The sequence below is a fragment of the Lacerta agilis genome, chromosome 11 (genome assembly GCF_009819535.1).
Source record: "Lacerta agilis isolate rLacAgi1 chromosome 11, rLacAgi1.pri, whole genome shotgun sequence".
NCBI classification, from domain to species: domain Eukaryota; kingdom Metazoa; phylum Chordata; class Lepidosauria; order Squamata; family Lacertidae; genus Lacerta; species Lacerta agilis.
In genome coordinates this window covers 26382913-26402863 of record NC_046322.1, presented here as the reverse complement: position 1 = coordinate 26402863, position 19951 = coordinate 26382913, and the positions used below count along the sequence as shown (strand labels likewise).

The following is a 19951-nucleotide window of genomic DNA, read 5'->3' as shown; positions in this document are numbered from 1 at the left end:
GTGACAGCAGTCACGACATTAGAAGACGCCTGCTTCTTGGGAGAAAAGCAATGACAAACCTAGACAGCACCTTAAAAAGCAAAGACATCACCTTGCCGACAAAGGTCCGTATAGTTAAAGCTATGGTTTTCCCAGTAGTAATGTACGGAAGTGAGAGCTGGACCATAAAGAAGGCTGATCGCCAAAGAATTGATGCTTTTGAATTATGGTGCTGGAGGAGACTCTTGAGAGTCCCATGGACTGCAAGAAGATCAAACCTATCCATTCTCAAAGAAATCAGCCCTGAGTGCTCACTGGAAGGACAGATCCTGAAGTTGAGGCTCCAGTACTTTGGCCACCTCATGAGAAGAGAAGACTCCCTAGAAAAGACCCTGAACCATATAGAAGACACAAAGCTATTTTATTTCACTGCAAACGCAACCAACAATATGGCATAACATGTATAAACAATACTAGAATTCAACCTATGGTCATGCTACAGTAAGATTTCTCCACCCATGTCCTTTCCTTCATTATGTTCCTCATTATTTTAGATTTTAAGTTCCTTGGAGTCAGGCATCTAACTTTTTTAATGAAACACTTAAATGCACAATGTTACATGAATACTGATGGCACTGCAATAATAGCAGCAGCCAACTATTTAAATGCACAACAGTTAACTAAACATGCATAACACGCCACTGTAGTGAAATGGCTTTGGAAATCCATTGAATATAACAAAAATGATCACAAAAATGATCCCTCAAAATGCTAAGCTGCTTTCCAGTGGCACATAAAAATGATGTGCTACTTATAGGTGGTAAAGTCAGTCAAAATGTAAGGAAAGGCATTCCTGCCTTCCCAGCAGGAAACAATATTTAAAAGGCAAACCTATTGCTCTGTCTTCATTCCAAGGCAACAGCCAATAATTTTTCTGGAAATTGAGGAGGCGATGGTAAGAATGTTGTAGTTACAATACTCTTTGTTAATAGCTCCTTCCATAAAACTGGAATGATTCTTCCAAGGTATAGCAAAAAAAATCTAGCCATTAAGTTAGTCACCATATTTTACAGCAGGAAGTCCTCAAGTCCATCTGTGCATCAATATAATTAAGCGCCATTACAGTTATGATTATGAAAACAAACCTCTTTGTCACAATAGCTAGTCACACTACTGCTTCTCCTCTGAATTAGCAAACTATAGAAATTGTACTGCTCTGCTTCTTCTTCACATTGTAGAAACATTTTTCTCCAGTTGCAGAACAATTTCCTTCAAAGCTGGATCTTCTGCCCAATTGACCCCATTTCCAATAATGAGATTCTGAAACAAAATCAGTTTGTTTAGCTTTTAAAAAAAATACATCAGATACTCCATGCTCCCAATTATGGGGTTGCTTTAAGATGCAAACACACTCATTTCAATTCAAGGTTCACTTAGGTTGCGCCTTATCTTTGCAGATATTATATATTTTCAGTATTGTGGCAGATATTATATATTTTTCATATTTACAATCTTTAAACATAACACAAGGCCATTAATTTCACTTAATTGATAGCAAACGGAACTCTCTTCAGGATGTCAATACTAAAAAAGGAATAAAAATGTGGGCTGATAAAGTGGTCATGCATCGTGCAAGTTATACGTTTGGTCATTCTCCATCTAGGCGCAGAAATTTTAAAGTTTAATATATTAAACTGTCAATAGATCACAAAATTCCCCTGTAAAAGCAGCTTTCTCATCAGTAAAGTCATTCTTGCTAGTAGGATATAAATTGACTCAATTTATATTTAGTACAGATTTGTCATAGGTGATCAAAATGAACTATTTTACCTGGAAGATGTTTTGAATCAATGTCGTCTTCTCAATTTCCTTTTGCAGATTTCTACGGGCTTTCTTCAACATTTCACTCACTTCCATATTGTCGAGTTGCTCTTTTTGTTTCATTTTCCTATTATGTATATCTGCCAGTTTGCAATTCATAGCTTGATTTAGTGCTATTGAATTATGAGGAGAAAAATATGAAACTTGGTCATTTTCCAAACCCTAGTGCAAGAATAGGCTTTGTAGTGAGTGATTTATGACATGATTCTAAAATAAAGAAATACAGTTGTACCTTGGTTGTCGAACACCCTGAAACTTATACGTTTTGGCTCCCAAACCCGGAAGCGATTGTTCTGGTTTGTGAATGTTCTTTTGGAACCCGAACGTCCGATGGGGCTTCCGATTGGTTGCAGGAGCTTCCTGCAGCCAATCAGAAGCAGTGATTGGTTTTCGAACATTTTGGAAGTTGAACGGACTTCCAGAACGGATTCCATTCAAGCAGAACAGCCTTCCATCTGACACAACTTCAATTCCCTTTCCTTTTTTCCCCTCCTGCAGCCATCTACGCATCCTCAAAAGCTGCTCTGCAGGATTGGGGGACCTTCCAGAGCAGACTTATGGGCATGCATAGTATTAATACAACCAATAAAGAGCTACAATACACTTAAAGAAGCTACTACAATGCAAGTATTGCATTTCAATACTGCTTGTAAAAAGTAGCAAGTCAGCACTGAGTAGCAACAAAGATCAAAGGTAGGTGATCTTATATACTAATTGCAAACTTTGAGTGGGGAGCGCCTGGCTGTTTAGAAGCAAAATGGACCAAAGAAAAATCAAGGCACTAGTTTCTACATACTAAGGGGATTCCCCGTGTATTTAGAAGTATATGTGAGTGTGCAAATAAAAACAAGTTCTGCTGATTCTACAAAAACTTAGTTTTGGAAGAAAGTGTGCACACATTAAGGCAGGTCTGTGAGGGTGGGGGCAGCCAGGCCCACTTGCCCTGGGCATCGGAGGGCTAAGCTAGCCAAGGGGCCCTCCAGACATGCTGTCATGCCAAGAACGCCCTGTGACAGACCGGGGACATATGGGGTGAAACAACTATGCCTGTCCGTATGCAATGCAAGGCTTTGATAGTAAAATCTGGACCTGCATTCTGCATACTAGTGTGTAGTTTCAGGTCAGATTAGGCATTGGCCTGTCTCACGGACAAGCCTCCTGCCCTGGGCTTCAGACAAGCTCTGCATGGACCTGCATTAAGGCCATAATATGGCTTAAGGTTCTTTTCTAATGAAAACATGAGTAAAGCAAGTGGCAGTAATCATCCAGTAAGTCCAGAATTGGAGTAGTTAACGGAAAGCTTTGTGGGGATGCTTACCTATCTCCATTATTGTTCTTGCATGCCCACAGAAAGTAACCTTAGCACCTGTGTAATTGCACACAATGGTACTGTGATGTGGCCTTTATACTGTTCTTGGGGTACCTTCCTCCCCACACCCCTTTTGCACTAACCACCAGACTGACTATTCATGGGAATTTATAATGTGCACATCCATTATTGAGTGGAATGATAATGTTTCCAACACACTCTCATTTTTATGGCACACCACCTTTATAAGATACAAAAGGGAAACCGATATTTCACGACTGTTAAAACTTACATTGTCTTCTCTGCTTAACTTCATTCAATTTTTCTTCCAGTTCACGTGACTGCTATATTAAAAAAGCAGTTCATTAAGATATTTTGTAAAAAAATATCTACCCCGGTTGTTAGAGTAATACTTGTTGGCATCCGTCTACTTCGAGAGACAATGGAGTGCTCTTCTAGAGGTGAAGTCAAAACACTTTACATATTCAGAAGTCCCTTATTCACTGAGTGTTTGAGACCCATTGACTCCCCTCACCTGGTTTAGCTGGCCAGTCAAAGCCGTTCTCAGAGTGTGGCTACTGTTGCATGCTGACAGCTTCTAGGAGCCACAGGTGCAGGGTGGGGACCAAAGGTGGACAAGCTGCCTTGTAAAGAGCACAATGTGTCCTCCCCACTACTCCACCCCTGACACCCCAAAGTAATACTGTAACTGAATATTAATTTTAGGACTTCCATGGGTTGCAAATATATATTTTCTAGACAATGAGCCTTTATACTGTTCTTGGGGTACCTTCCTGCCCACACCCCACGTTTTAACAGAAAAGATATACTTGCCTGCTTTGATTTAATTACTGCAGTACTAAGCATCACAATGTGTTTTATAGTCTGCTCGATCAACCTAATGAAAGCATAAACAGAAATCAGCATGACCCTGAGGCCCATACAATCAAATCAAACTTATATGCAAATGCACTTAAACAGAAGCCTGATGCCCTTTTCTTCTAAGAAAAGCATATATAGGGACATATAAAGTTGTCTTATGTCAAGGAAGACCACTGGTCCACCTAGCTCAGTACTGTTTACATGACTGGCAGTGGCTCTTCAGGGTTTCAGATAGGGGACATTCCCAGCAAAGCATGCAAAGCTCTACCACCGAACTACAGCCCTTTCTCTTTGGGATGGGGTGATTTAGAGTGATTATGCAGTGTTGGATTAAGCTGCTTAATTATTTCCCTGGCTGTGGTTCTCTACTGTAAATCCCCCCTTCCCACATTGTTTTTTTTCCCCTACAGAGTTTCAAATGTGTTTCCCACAGGGGGAGTTGCAGCAGAAAGCAGTTGCCAAAGATTAAGCAGCCCCCATACTGCTATTTCTCTACAAATCATCCCATCCTAAAGTGGTTGTTATATTCTTGTGCATTTTGTGTACAGCATTTCATTTGGTCCTTAGTTTACACCAGGCCTGCGAAACTCTTGAGTCTTCCAGGTGTTAGCCAATTCCCATCAACTGGGATGGCCAATAGTCAGGGATTATGGAAAATATATTTTGGAATCTTGGTTAAGACTTTATTGACACATTTTCCCTGCAGTATGACCCAGCCTTGTATGTTTTACTGAACATGATATACAGTTTTATTCTGTATTTTATGTTATATTATATCATATTGAGTTTCTTGCTTTGGTGCCTAGATATCTTTATGTTGAGTGGTGTAGAAACTCTGATTGATAAACAAACAAACAAACAAACAAACAAACAAACAAACAAACAAACGTAGGCTAACAACATCTGGAGGGCCACAGATTCCCCACCCTTGGTTTAAATCTATTCACAGACTCAATTTAAGTGAAGGCAGTTTGACTTCAATCCACTTTTCTCTAACAAAAAGAGTTGAAAACTGCCTGCACCAGATCAGCTCTAAAAGCCAGGTGATGGGGGTATTTCTAATGGCCAAATATTCATATATCAAGAGATCTGTCTTTGGCTTTTACAAGTACTTCTATGTGTGTATTATGCCAGCTAAGCATGCAACACACCCAGGCATCAAGATATTCAACAACAAGAAAAATGCAGTATTTAGAGAAAAAGACTCAAAAGTACATGTTAGCCAGGGACGTGGGTGGTGCTGTGGGTTAAACCACAGAACCTAGGGCTTGCCGAGCAGAAGGTCGGCAGTTCAAATCCCCATGACAGGGTGGGCTCCCGTTGCTCAGTCCCTGCTCCTGCCAACCTAGCAGTTTGAAAGCATGCAGTGCACATAGATAAATAGGTACTGCTCTGGCGGGAAGGTAAACAGCGCTTCCGTGTGCTGCTCTGGTTCGCCAGAAGTGGCTTAGTCATGCTGGCCACATGACCCGGAAGATGTACCGGTATGCCTGTAAAGTGAGATGAGCGCCACAACCCCAGAGTCGCCCGCAACTGGACCTAATGGTCAGGGCTCCCTTTACCTTTACGGCAACAGCACCTGTGTGCTGTAATGCAGATTTGGTCAAGTTCCTATGAAGCAAAGGGGCTGGAGCCATTTAAAAACCAGGGTGGGGACAGCAGCATGCTAGACCGCCCACTTTTTTATTGTCCATGTTTTCCCCTCCTCAGCTGTTTTCCTAGGGGAGTTACTTTCACTGTTATGACTTTCCTGTGAGAAACAGCCAAAACATGTTATGGGGAGGTAAATGACATAGGCGCTTACTCTGTTAGTGGACGCTGCCAAACAAACAAACCAAAAACAAAAGCAGCAGCTTCTACAAAAATCAGCAGCAGCACAATTCTAAGGAACAGGTTTGCTGAGATCACAGCTACCGGTAATTTTAACCTGATTCTAGTTTTAAACTGTATCCCAGTTGTAGTTAAATGGAACCACAGTAGGAGAGTTTTACAAAGGACAAAAATAGGGCATTGCGACAGCTGATTTAAACCAACTATAAGGGACTAGAAATTTCATCTAGGAATATCAGTTGTCTAACCAGAGTGCCTTTCTGAAATATTCTATTATCCACAGAAGCAGTATTTGCATATCAATTCCATAGTCATTAAACAAGCCACAAATACTCTTGTCAGTTATATAAATCAGTTTAAAGAACTCCTTGGACTTTCAAATCCCCTTACTTTAAGTTGTCATCATTGTCCCTCAGCTTGGATCTAAGTGCATCATTTACTTGCAACCTATAAAGTTAAAAAGAAGAAAAGTAAGATGTGTTCTGAGGAAATGCATGACAGTGTGTCTAGGACATTTACAGAAGAAATAAGAACTGGATTCTAAGAATTTTTTTTGTGCTTTCATATACACATTTCCATGAACAAGTGTTGCACCATAACCTACTGGATAAACATTACAGATCACATCAGAGTATTTCAAAGATCAAGATGTATATAAAACTCTGTATAGTAAGGAAGCTTGTGTTTATATTTCTGAGGAAATTCCAATAATATATTTTTTTTCAATTAGTGGTTAAGCTGTTTCATGTGCTAAACGTCATAGGTTATATTTATATATTCACTAAACCACTAAATCATTAAAAAAAAGAAACAGACATAAATGAAGTTCAATAGAAGGCAGCTGCAGAATAAAAAGTTTTTTTAATGCTCAATTTTGTAAAGCATAATTTCACATATGTAACTTTGCTGCACAATCAAGCACTGAGTTGGATGCACAAGCCCATTAATTTCAGTGGATCTTAATTCCACATAACATTTGCTGGATTGTGGCTTGGATTTTTTATCTTCCATGTAGTAAGAATCTGACCAAACAAGCCATCCCTGTGGTAACAGACACAGTGTATTTTCAGTTCCTCCAATCTACGTTAGTTCTTCATTCATGTCATATGTTATAGCCTATGTGGCTTAGGAACCTCGTACTTATGGGACCGCCTCTCCTGGTATGCCCCACAGAGGACCTTAAGGTCCACAAATAACAATAGTTTAAGGGCCCCGGGCCCATAATAAGCCAGATTATCCTCCACAAGGGCCAGGGCTTTTTCAGTGTTGGCTCCAACCTGGTGGAATACTCTGTCCCACGAGACTAGGGCCCTGCAGGACCTGACCTCCTTCCGCAGTGCCTGTAAGACAGTTATTCCGCCTGGCCTTTAATCTAGCCTGATCCCCTATTCCTTTTCCCTTTCCCTTCTTTCTGAAGAAACCCTTCTGGGTCCCTACATTAAAATTCCTCCCTAGTCTCCCTACTGGCCTAGCATGACTAACCTGGCCAGTTAGCCCTGGTGATCCCACTGATGTTTGTTTTTTATGCTGTTTCTAAGCTGTTTTTTAAGTTGTTTAATCATTGTCTTATATTTGTTGTTAGCTGCTCTGAGCCCGGTTTTTGGATTGGGAAGGGCGGGGTAGAAATAAAAATTTATTATTATTATACTTCAACTTTTCAGAAAGATTGAATCTTTACCTTTGTAATGCCAAAGTTTTGTGTTTGTGTGATAGCTTCACTTCTTCCAATTCCCTTTCCAAGTCTTCTATTGTGCTAAGAGCAACATTAAAGAAATCTCAGGTAAACAGAAACCAAGGATCAGGTGATCTGAAAAGTTTATTTCTTAGAAGGTGATTCTTCTATCAAACTTTTCTAACAACTGGAGAAGTTTTTAACACATTTTCCTAGTTATTGATGTTTGAAGAGCAATATTGCTCTGCTCAGATATTGGTCCTTACTCTTTTTGCAAGTTGCACTGGGAACTTGGAGATGTAGAACAGCAAGTAGATATGTAATGCTAAAATTATTCATATAATGATATCTGCTGCTCCTCCGCATTTAATGTAACATCTGTGTTGCCAGCATTATTGGGTGGAAAACTTTCTGAGACCATGCTGCACAAGCACGTAACTTGTTATTGGATGCAGCATTCAGCATACAGATTTCAACTTTCATTGAGAAATTAATACAGTTTCTAGACCCCAAGGCTATAAAACAAGGTTGGGTGTGTGGACAATACAGGGGAAGGGGATGATAAGGGATTGAGCAAAATTCCCCAGACAGGGAATGGAGTATTAACACCATGGACAGCTTGTTGCTCTTCTTGATTACAAGGGGCAAACATACAAAATATGCGGACAGCCATTTACACAATTTAAACTGGCCACAGAACTTCCAGTTTATTATTTTTTTAACATGGTCTGTGCACAATGAACAAAACCACAAGCTGCTTATCCCATTTACCTTGCTTTCACATGCATTCCCTTGGAGATACATCCCACTGAAATAAGTACAGTTTACTTTCAACTATGTTTATTAAGGATAAACAGTTCCAAAGCTTGCCATTTAAACTCGGAACAAGCATAAAGATAAGATATTTTAGACACTTTTAAACACAAGCCTGATAGTTTATAAATACTACATGTTCAGTTATTTTGTTAAATCACAGATAATTCTGCAAATAGAAATGAACTAGACTATGCAACATGTAAAGAGATACAAGTTGATGCTTTGTGCCCATTTCCTTCTCACAAACATAACACTGCTGTTAGCTCTTTGTATTTTGCATAGAGCACAAAAGTAAATTTTTGCTTGTTTGAACTGTACGTGGGGGAAAACTATGGAAACATCATAGTAGCATATGCATTAATAAGTTATGACGACATACCACACAAGGGCCTTTTCATCAATAACTTGATCCGTAATGATTTCTTCAGCTGTCACATAAAATACGAATATATTAGAATTAACTGAAAAACACTTTCCCTCCCAAGAGCAACATGCCAATAGTATAGTAAGTTTTAAAACACCATTTCATAGGATTATACATTACAAAGAGAAATAAGGTCCTCAAGAGACTTCATCCTGGTATTTACTTTCTAAACAAGGGATAATCAAATAACTTTACATGTTTGTACTGTATTTTTTATTTAGCAATATATAAACATAAGAAAGTTTTTTTCTTTTTCACAATGGTAGTCACACACTTACTTGCATTAATTGTTGCATTATATTCCAAAAGTTGTTGGTTTATTTGTTCTCTTATTCTACAAAGTAAAAAACAAATTAACAGGGGGGAAAATCAAGAGTGGATCTGGTAGTAGTTTACAAAAAAATTATCTTGTTCACATATGAATTAATAACATCCACCTTTTATCTGATAATGAAATCTTAAAGATAGTAGCATTCTGATCAGTATTTTTAAAGAGGAGCTAGGTATGTATTTAGAAAGACCCAATCTTCGGATGAAGGGCAATATACAAATTTAATAATAATAAAAAAATTAACATCCCAAAAGGGTCTTGCTTTTCCCATTACCACAACCTTGGATTCCAGAAGAAATCAGCCATGACTCACTCTCTGGCTTTGCAGCCTGCAGCCTCTCTCCCAACTTCTCATTCACATAACATAACTGAATTTTCAACTATGGCCTTTTACTTTTACCTAACTAATCAGGGAGGGAGGCCCACCCATTTGGCCTCTGGCACAGAGCCACTCCCTTTGTTCTCTTAATGAATCATAATTAGCAGGCCATTATCAGACTGTCTTGGATATTCCAGCAATTGAATCCATGTTGGATCCAGGAATTTTAAGGGGGGGCTCAAGCATAGTCTACCACTTGAAACTCATAACCTATAACTTGAGAGTGTGTGGGTGCCATTGAGGTTGGTTTGGAAGCTGCAGCTAATGCAAAACACAATGGCTCAACTAGCTGTAATGTCAATACAGCTGGACAAAGCCCAATACAGCCTGGAACCATAATCTCCAAAATATAATCTTATCCCTTTATGCCCAGCCTATGACCGCACTCTGAAGGAGAGGGTTTCTTACAGATAACATATCCTCAGGAGGCCTGCTCCATGCAATGTAGAAATTGGGGCTTTAGTGTGGCAGCACCTACTCTTTGAAACTCCCTCCCACTGCATATCAGATGCTGCCTCTATAGTCTTTTGAAGAATTTCCTTTTCCCACAAGCCTCTTAAGGGTAGAATTTTGTTTTGTATTGGACCTGAAGTTGTTTTTTATGCATGTTTTCACTGTTAAATCGCTTCAGGACTTTTTTGCTTGGGAAGCAACAAATAAAAGTCACAGAATCATAAAGTTGGACGGGACCCTGAGGATAATCTAGTCCAACCCCCTGCAACGCAGGAATCCTGCCACAGCCATGCCTGGGTGGGCTCAAACCACTAACCTTCTGCTTAACAGCCAGATGCACAGACCCATTGCACCAACCCTGGCACTTTAATAAATAACTATATGCACAATTACAGGGACGCGGGTAGCGGCTTAGTCATGCTGGCCACATGATCCGGAAGCTGTCTGTGTACAAACACTGGCTCCCACAGCCAGTAAAGCGAGATGAGCGCCGCAACCCCAGAGTTATCCGCGACTGGACCTAATGGTCAGGGGTCCTTTTACCTTTATATGCACAATTAAGGTTTACATGCTTCCAATACATTTCTTTGGTCTTTCTAAATATTATAGAGGTGGCACAGAAATTCAAATCTACCATGATTGGAAACAGCAAATGCGGCAGTTTGGAGGGTGTGTGTTTGTGCGTGGGTGCTTGTAGAGAGGGCAGGGGTGCCAACATGAATAAAATATTTTTTTGGGGGGGCATAATGCCCATCAACTCTAGGGCGGCGGCCCCTTCAAATATTTTATGGGGGAGCGAAGGGCGTTGGCTCCTATGAGAGGGAGTGTGAGTGTGTGTTGAGACTCCGCCCGACACCAATACACAGAGAGGGCCTGACCTTAAAAGCGACACTATGTCCAGCTTCTCCTGCCCCTCCTCGCCGTCGAGCCGTCGGGCTTCTTCTGATGTCTCTTCAACGAAGCCGTCGAGAGGAGCCGCCATCGCGCTCCCCCTCGTTTCCATCCCTTCCCTCTGTTTCAAAAGGCCCGCCGCCGCAGCCTTACGTCACGATCGCGAGGGAGAGCGGCGATCGATTGCTCCTGCCTGAGATAAGCCCCACTGCCATCTCCTCCTCCAGCTCCGAACGAAATCCGAAGACGCTCTACCTTCCGGCCTGGTGGGCCAACCTCCCAGCTGCGATGGGCGTGCCGAAGACAGCTCCTCTTCAAGGGGGCGGGGCGTCGCGTCAACTACGTGGAGCCGCGATTGGACCCCGCAGAAGGGGAAGAGAGTTTTTTTCGTGGGCCATCATTTTATTAATTACTACTACTAATACAGCGTTAGGTCCCCTCTCGCGTGCACACACATAAAACAAAATAGGTAAATGAGGGTGGTCGATTATAAACCAATTAAACCAAGGGGCGGGGCTTAAGGCTGCAATCCTAAACACACTTACACCTTGAAACAAAATAGAAAATTCTTCAGTAGCACCTTAGAGACCAACTGTGTTTGTTCTTGGTATGAGCTTTCGTGTGCATGCACACTTCTGAAGAAGTGTGTCTCTAAGGTGGTCTCTAAGGTGCTACTGAAAAGAATTTTCTATTTTGTTTCGACTATGGCAGACCAACACGGCTACCCACCTGTAACATTTACACCTTGAATTTGGTTGAACTAGTGAATTTGCAGTGTTAGGATGAAAAAATAACAAGTTGTCCAGTAGAACCTTATAGACCAACTAAGTTTGTTCTGGGTATAAGCTTTCGTGTGCATGTACGCTTCAGATACATTGAAGCAGAAGTCACCAGACCCCTATATTCTTATTTGGCAATCACTTGTAGCCCAGTAAGATTGTCTTCCATAAACACGGTTTTAACAATGAGTCCGTAAGTGACTGTGGAGGCCAATTCTGGATCCACTCGCCTTTCCATGGTGGAGACATTGGTTTGCGGGTGGGAGTTGATCAAGGTGTGGTTTTGCGAAGAGTTGACCTATATATAAGGGTAGGGTGATCACTGGAGAATTTATGGTTTTGAATTGTGCTGGAGGAGACTCTTGAGAGTCCCATGGACTGCAAAAAGATCAAACCTATCCATTCTGAAGGAAATCAACCCTGAGTGCTCAATGGAAGGACAAATTCCGAAGCTGGGGCTCAAATACTCTGGCCACCTCATGAGAAACAGCCAGTTACTTGTGTAAATAGAAGTAGGATGGGCTTACTAGAGCTCGCTATACCTTAGCATCTGCCAAGACTGACGTATATCATACATGACCACGTTCATTGTAGTCATTACATTGGTTGGTTTTAACAACAGCTGCAGCTATCTTGTGTTTAGACAAATTCAAGTGTGCAATACCCTCCCTTTTGCCCGATTGAACTGGAAATATTTCCAATCAGTGTAATTGTAGTAGTGCTCTTCCCAAGATCACAGGTCTTGCAAATTTGTGACCATTAATCCTTACTAGCATGGTTGAGTTGCTCTGAATAAATATTTTTCCTCCCACCACACCCAACTGCAGGAATAGCACACATGTTGCACCTGGCTCAGATAAATTGAAGTCCCTCAATGATTGCACCAATTCAGATAGGCAGCCATTTCCCATCCTTTTCAGCATGGCTTGCTACTTTTAAAGTGACAGAACCCTAAAGTTGACTAGCTTCAGGCTAACCTTCCCCAATCAAGTTGTTTTATTAAACTTTCACCAAACTCTGGAAGCTACAGTATGAAACGCCCCAGGCAATTTATTATAAATTCAAATAATAAAAACTAGGGTATATCTCAGCTGCCCTCTCCAGAAAATCCAATTTGTAAGGCCTGAGCTGACAGCTATAATTTCTCTATGGACCTTTTTGCATTAGCTAAAACAATGTTAATTTAAAAGTGTGTTCTGTTATTCCTTCATAATTGCTGCTGCAACAAGTATTGAAGTTTAAAAACTACACTAAGAGAATTGGCCACCCCATAAGAGAAGACTCCTTGGAAAAGACCCTGATGTTGGGAAAGATGGAGGGCACAAGGAGAAGGGGATGATAGAGGACAAGATGGTTGGACTGGCGTGCTCTGGTCCATGGGGTCACGAAGAGTCAGACACAACTAAACGACTAAACAACAACAGGAGGGAAGGGAGGCCTTACATCCCAGGTATCAGAGACTGATCTAAACGTCAAGTAGTCATGGCTCATTTTATGTTCCATGTACCTGTGATTACATTTGATTTCCACTTGTGTCCAAAATAGCAGCTTGGTCATCCTAACAAGAGTGGCTACAGGACAGCAATAAAATAGACTTTAAAAGAACAGGAAGAGTTCTTGACTATTATAAGTTGTTCTTGCAACTTACTTTTTCTGCAAAGAGGCAACCTAAAAGTCTAGTCAAATTAGTTTCCCCAAAGTATAATTTTATAATGGTTTGCCAATCAGCTGCTTTTTAGTAAAGTTTGCTCATGTATGCTCCATTGAGCTAAAGAACATACAACCATCTTCATATCAAGAAGTGAAAGATTTAAAGCTTATTTAAAATTATAGACTACCTTTGTGAATCAACAACTCACTAGCTAATCTGCAGTTCAGGAATTTCAATTAGACCATGACAAGGAGGTTAAAGTAAAAAAGAAGTTTATTAAAACTTATAACCACTATATTTATAATATACACACACTTAAGTAGCAACACACGGTGTCAACTTTGTCCAACAGTTAAATTAGGTTTATTTCGAGAATGGTTTAGCCAGATCCTTTATGACTGCAGAGTTCAGTGCTGGAAGGGTGCTGATCTTCCCATGCTTGCTGGTTGCATATTTGTTCTTGACAGTCTGTGGAGAGATTGATCAATAGTTAACATAATTTTTGCACCATTGTAGAGCCAACCATATCACTATATATTAGCATAACCAAAGCACACCTGTGCTTAATCACATTGACCTAGCTATAAACCTCGTTTAGTAGCAAGTTAGGACTTACATGTAACCAGACGCACAGTGGTATGGTTTTTGCTTACCAGATGCTTTGCATTGCCTTTGTTTACCAACATCACATTCTTTGCCATATGCTGCATAACAGGAATAAGATCAGTCTCGGTATACTGCATGTAGTGTTGTAGAGCTGTTGTCTAAGGGCAAGAAGTTAAGCATTAGAAATCCTTCTGAGCAACACTGAAGGTCGTGGAAGAGCTCAGAATGTCCTATGAACCTCCTTCGTACTTGATCTAGGGACCCTGGCACACATAACGGCGTGCTTAAGGCTACCTAGAGGGTTTGTAGCAGAGGCAAGTTTTGAGGCAGATCTTCCAGGTTCACAGCTTATTCTCCAAGCCACTCTGCTCTAGCAATTCTAGCTCACACATGGGAATGAAAGTCATGGAAACAAATACCCAAAGTCATTTTTGGTATTTAGTGGAGGTGAAAAGCGAAGTCTTTTACCTTACGAATTTAAGGCTATCTCTGGGCTCAGTTACTTACCCATTCTCCCTCTTCAAGTATTTTAGTAGATAGGCAAAAGGCCGCAGCAGCAATTTGAGAGGGAGGGTAATGTGCCATGTCATAATCCACCAGTGAGAGCTCCATCAGGTATTTTGCAAGTGTGTGTTGCTGTACATCGGCCTGGAATAGTTAGGGTAAGATAGTGTTTATCGCCAGTGAACCCTGAAGATCAACAAGGAACACTGTGCCTTGCATTACACTTCTGCCTATCTGAAGAACCGAATCAAAAGGTTGTGCCTTCAGCTATACATAGTTAAGACAAAGCAAAATGTTGAGCTTTTTACAGCTTTTTCAGGACAAAACAATCCAACTCCATAGCCAATTTTAAATTTGCCAGGCTCCATTTTGAACCACCAATGCTCATAAAAGTAGCGATAGCCTACTTCTGCTTTCCCCAAGTTTGTGTCTTTCAGTTGTTTTGGCCCAACTCCCAATAGTCATGCTGGCTGCAGCCAATGGGACTCACCCACTTGGAAGGAACCAGGTTGGAGAAGGCTGGCCTACTTGTAGGATACTGAATACACCTCCTCATGCCAAAAGGAGCCATTTTAGGATTCCAAGTTTGATCTTCCTAAACACATATTTGACTCAGGAGTGTCATACTGTGACCTAGTGAGATTGCCATCCCCTTAAACAGCATTACCTCTCCAATTTTTGATGCCCTCCGTAGGAAATGCAGTGGAAGAGGACGACCAAGATTGAAGTCCAGTGATCTTAGGATCTTCATCTCCATTTGCCTAATTTGCACGTTGGTGTAGGTGTTATCCGTCACAAAGGCAAAGTCACCAATTTCTGGAGGGTACATTTCTTCGTATTTGCTGGCAACGAACATGGCTGTTACACCAACCAGCTGCAGCATCCTCTTATGAACTTTGTTGTTCTGCAATGGAAACAACTGTTAGCCAAACTGGCTAATAACAATATTGGGGAAGACCACTTAGTCCCAAAGCGGTCACACTCTTCAGCAAGGAGTATTTATGCATTTGTTCCACTGCAAGTTCAATGGTCAACTTCCTGGACTGATAAGCCACCTCCAGTCTAGCTACCCTGGGAGAGCTGTGTAGTATGTGCATCTACTAAGCATGCAGCTTTCAATTTAAAAGGAAAGTGCATCGTTCCACGTACGATCAAATTCACTGAGCGTGGGAAACATTGTAATGCAATGTATTGCCTCCATACAATGCAGCTAAGCCCCTCTGCCTTCTGTGTCCCTGCAGATTCTTAAGGAAATACAGCTGCAAACAGGCCAAAAAAGAAAAGTGTTGCCATGCTGCTCTTACCTGCATAAAGCGGTCAATAATGGCAACAGTCATGTACATAGTCTCTTGCAGGAGTTTGAATTTCATCTGGACCTGCACAAGCCAGTCAATTAGGACTGCCCGCATGTTCCCAGTAATTTCCTGGCCTGCCAAGTAGTTTGGTCTCACTGACTGCTGACCCTGTGAAGAAAACAACAGATTTCAAATCACGTTTACCTGCACAAATGAAAGGAAGGAAGGCTTGTTGCAGCTGAAGCTGATGTGTTGCCACCATTCATTGTTTTTGAACTAGCAAGTTCCTTGCCCCCAGTTTTATAAACTAAGTTTGGATTCCACTGATATTTTTTGCAAGCACAGCAAGGGCACGCAAAGAGCAAGACTCTTAGTTGCTGCTGTCATTTTTTTGGGGGGGGGGCACACCTGCTGTGCACAAACTTAAGTAGTGAAATTTCCTAGTTAACTTAGATTTGGAAGTAACCTCAGTTTCCAGAGGCATGCATCAGGCTTGCCTTAGCTACTTGAACCAACCTCAAGATCTCTCAGGTAGTTGTAGATATCCTTCACATATTCGCTGCAAAGGTTTGGATCTGAAGCATCATCTGTATCAATGTCTTTCACTTCAAGCAGAACATCTGAAAAGGCCTGGCACAGTACTTCCTCTGCTGGTGCACAACCAGAAGTCTCCATTGGGCTGGGAGATGGAGACTCCAACTGTTGAAGAGAGGTTTTCACTTATTAATATCTGAGCTACATGTCTCCTTGGATTGTGGAACTCATGGCAGCATACATGGGGCTGCAACTGGGCTCCTAATTCAGGCACTGACAGGACTTAGGCCTGTTTAGCTTCAGCAAGGTGGCTGCATCATGAGTCCTCTGACCACTCTATAGATTGGTAGGCAAAAGGTGTATGTGATCTCTGTATGTAATAGCCCAATTACAAGTCAACTGCAAGTCTCTGCTGCGTGGGTGCTGCATCCATGTCAGGGTTGGGGGAATCTCAGGCCTAGAGGCCAAATGTAGCCTATTGGTCTTTAGAATCTCCGCAGAGATTCTAAAGGCCCTGATTTGCAAAAGTGTTTTTGTCTGGCTGGAATGTGTCCTAGGACTATTTTGCCTGTTGTCTGGGGAGGGGTGTGTGTGTGTATGTATGTAAACCACGCTATGTATGGTGCAAAGGTAAGCTTCTCATTTGTTGCTCTGCCCATATGGCCCACGAATGCTGACCAGAAGGGAAATGCCAGACTCTTGATCAATATTTTGTATAAGAGCATTGCACAGGATGAAGAGCTACTTGCGTGTTACTGACCCAGGTGTAATCATGATGCTAATGGGTAAAGAAGCATAAAGGGATCCAGTGGTAAATACCCAGGCTGCAGGAAGAACTAAGCTATAGCCCAAAAGGGGTGGGAAAGAACAGTAGTACCGGTAGTAGTAGTGTGAGAAATCAGAGACAAGTGCTAAGGTACAAGGATTCAAATATCCACCTTAAGTCAGATACTGGATTGAGTATTGGACCTGCAACCAAAGGGATTGCAATTAAAGATTCAAAAGCCCATTGTAATAGACATGGTTTGTCTCAAGTTTCTGCATCGGGGAGGGGGGGGACCCACAATACTATATTCATAGTTTATTTTCCTAAGAGAAAATCAGTATTAATCTGGCAGCAGGAAATACCCAGTGGTGTTTCGGAGACCACTGAACACACACTTTGCAAGCCCTGAAAGAAAGTTGTGTGCCATTAAGGTACATTGTTCAGACAGCCTTAAGTTTGACAATGTAGCCCACCAAGGGGTTAAAACCCAAGCCTCAGTATGCAGCCTGCCAATTATTGCTAAGGGTAGCCAATTAATGCTCAAAAATAGCAGTTTCAATATCGAGACAACATATGTACAACATATATAGCAAAAATATTCATAATCCTTAACCCCCATGCCCCACCCAACCATAAAGCTAGGCCTATCTTTAAGTCATTTGATACCTTAACGGATTCAAGGATTGGCTTTTCTTCCTTCACAGATTCATTTGGCTGTTCGGTAGGTCTTGTGACTTTTTTAGTAACTTTGTCCAAAACTGAAGGTTTCAGTATTTCCTGGGTGAGGGAAAAGAAGAGGGTAGAGGGAGGAATCATTGCAGTAGCCCTGATAGTTCCCAATGTTAAGCTCTAGTTGGAAGTGGGTAGGGAAGCAGACACTTACCTTTTTCATCACAGCCTTGGCTTTTGCTTCACATGCCTTGTTGCCAATGTCCCCCAAGGCAGTCCTAGGCCTCAAGCCGGGTCTGGCACCGTCACCTCCCCGCTTGGTAGCTGCCATTACAGCCTTGATTTTGTTCTCTGCGTTGGTCTTAGTGTTCTGCAGGAAGGAGGAAGACCCTGTGTAAGTACCTACGTTTCACCGGGAAGCATTTGCACAGCTTTCTGATAAAGTGAGGATGGGTAGGAATAAGAGTTCTGAACTTTACAAGCTTCCCTACCTTAAAAGCCCTCCTCCTATCGATTTTGATGAGACACAGTACTAATTAAGCTGAAGCCTTAACCAATTCACAACTGGTAGAACTCAACAAGCCAGGGCAACGCCCAACAACCCCCCCCCCCCCAAAATGGGCCTGGGGACCGATTTAGTAATTTTGGTAGGCAGAAAAAACTCGACACAGCATAATTCCATTTTTCAAGTGGCATTAAGCAGTTACTAGCACCACCTGCCCTTACTTTCTGTGAAACAGAAGCTTATGCACGTTTCCTCGGGAGTAAGCCGCATCTATACGCCTGCATAGGACTGCAGCCTTAAGTTTGCCAGCTGTTGCAAAAAAGAGGGCGCAGCAAGAAGCCGGAAAAACACCCCCCCCCCCAAAAGCCCCTTTCCTACCCGGGTGACTCGCAAAGCCATGACACAGACTCGATCGGCGCAACACGAGATGTTATCCGAACCAGCCGCCTCTGCTCCCAGCAAACTCTCTTCCTCGCCCAAGCTCCGAAGCGGCCGATTCCTACTGCGCACGAGTCCGACGGCCCCCCCACCTACCGCCTCAGGTTTAAAACTCGCACCAGCCTGCGCTCATTGGCTGCCTCTCTCGGCGTCCGCCGCTTCCCATTGGCCGTGCGGCGTTACACCCAGAATGCGTTTCCACAGCTACAAGGAGTCTGACTTCTCCGGGTGTTCGAAAAGGGAGGCGTGGCGAGAAGATGCGGAAGGTCACGTGGAAAGGGTGGCTAGCTTTCAGTTTGGGAGCTCAGCTGGTGGACGAGGGAGAATAAATAGGCGGAGCTGTTTGCTTCTCATCTAGAAAAGTACCTACTGGCTATCAAGAAATCAACCCAAACTATGATAGTTCTCCTTATGGGACTGTGTTTCTGAGTTGTGCGTCCTCTCCCGCTTGCTTACGTGCGCCGGATTTTGAACTTCCATTGGTCCAATTTCTTTTTCTTTCTTTCTTTTTTACAAAAAAATAAATTGGGCAAAGCCGAGCTCATTGCACAAGAATGTTTTGGACTACAGTACAACGTTTTTTCCAAAATTAACCCACTTGTAATTTTAATAGCGTCACCATAGGAAGGAATGCAACAGCCGCAGGTTTTTCCTACCCTATGGTGGGAAATGTATACTGATTGAATCTTTGTCATAAAAGCGTTGAAAAGGATAAGGAATAAATCTCTTAGGACTAGGCAAGCATAGAGGAAAAACATGGATAGGCTGAGGTCTCTGGCTCACCTTTGCCATGAATTCAGTGGGTGGCCTTACAAAAGCATTAGCATCTCACCTCAGCCCCTAACCTAAAACTGCAATATGGGGACAGTAACCTACATTGCAGGATTATTGTAAGAATTACATCAATATACTGCATCTGTCGTGCATTAAACACTTAAAAGTGCTATATAAATGCTGTTAACAACAGTTTTCCTTCCTCCCCAAAACTGAACAGTCTCAAGTTGTTACAAAGTATTTGGGGTGAGAGCTGTATTATAGAGTCTTGGTTAAAAGGTAAAGGATCCCTGACCGTTAGGGTCCAGTCGCGGGCGACTCTGTGGTTGCGGTGTTCATCTCGCTTTACTGGCAAAGGGAGCCAGTGTACAGCTTCCAGGTCATGTGACCAGCATGACTAAGCCGCTTCTGGAGAACCAGAGCAGTGCACGGAAACACCGTTTACTTTCCCGCCAGAGCGGTACCTATTTATCTACTTGCACTCCGTGCTTTCAAACTGCTAGGTTGGGAGGAGCAGGGACCAAACAGGAGCTCACCCCGTCACGGGGATTTGAACCGCTGACCTTCTGATTGGCAAGCCCTA

The 19951-nt window shown here is 42.1% G+C and overlaps 2 protein-coding genes across 2 annotated transcripts; both read right to left on the bottom strand.

The window, feature by feature from the left end:
* Nucleotides 1–550: 550 nt before the first annotated feature.
* Nucleotides 551–10986, bottom strand: CENPH (centromere protein H). The gene is made up of 9 exons (XM_033164590.1): nucleotides 10835–10986; nucleotides 9072–9127; nucleotides 8749–8797; nucleotides 7560–7634; nucleotides 6272–6328; nucleotides 4004–4067; nucleotides 3462–3513; nucleotides 1810–1973; nucleotides 551–1299 (listed from the first exon to the last, which is right to left on the bottom strand). The coding sequence occupies exons 1-9, from the start codon at nucleotides 10957–10959 to the stop codon at nucleotides 1207–1209; spliced, it is 735 nt and encodes a 244-aa protein (XP_033020481.1). The 5' UTR covers nucleotides 10960–10986; the 3' UTR covers nucleotides 551–1206.
* Nucleotides 10987–13532: 2546 nt separating this feature from the next.
* On the bottom strand, nucleotides 13533–18683 carry CCNB1 (cyclin B1). The gene is made up of 9 exons (XM_033164343.1): nucleotides 18535–18683; nucleotides 17866–18021; nucleotides 17649–17759; nucleotides 16199–16381; nucleotides 15692–15850; nucleotides 15055–15291; nucleotides 14391–14531; nucleotides 13931–14041; nucleotides 13533–13745 (listed from the first exon to the last, which is right to left on the bottom strand). Exons 1-9 carry the CDS (start codon nucleotides 18553–18555, stop codon nucleotides 13641–13643), a joined length of 1224 nt encoding a protein of 407 aa, XP_033020234.1. The 5' UTR covers nucleotides 18556–18683; the 3' UTR covers nucleotides 13533–13640.
* Nucleotides 18684–19951: the final 1268 nt, after the last annotated feature.

Bases quoted from the DNA above. Each gene is read 5' to 3' on its own strand.
- CCNB1 (XM_033164343.1), bottom strand. From the start codon at position 18,555: ATGGCTTTGCGAGTCACCCGG. The intron at 17,760-17,865 runs GTAAGTGTCTGC...TCCCTCACCCAG, and splicing joins CCAAGGCTGTGATGAAAAAG to GAAATACTGAAACCTTCAGT. The intron at 15,851-16,198 runs GTTGGTTCAAGT...TTTTCTTCACAG, and splicing joins ACTACCTGAGAGATCTTGAG to GGTCAGCAGTCAGTGAGACC.
- CENPH (XM_033164590.1), bottom strand. From the start codon at position 10,959: ATGGAAACGAGGGGGAGCGCGATGGCGGCTCCTCTCGACGGCTTCGTT. The intron at 9,128-10,834 runs GTCAGGCCCTCT...TTTACTTTGTAG, and splicing joins GACATAGTGTCGCTTTTAAG to AATAAGAGAACAAATAAACC. The intron at 1,300-1,809 runs GTAAAATAGTTC...ATTTTGTTTCAG, and splicing joins TGATTCAAAACATCTTCCAG to AATCTCATTATTGGAAATGG.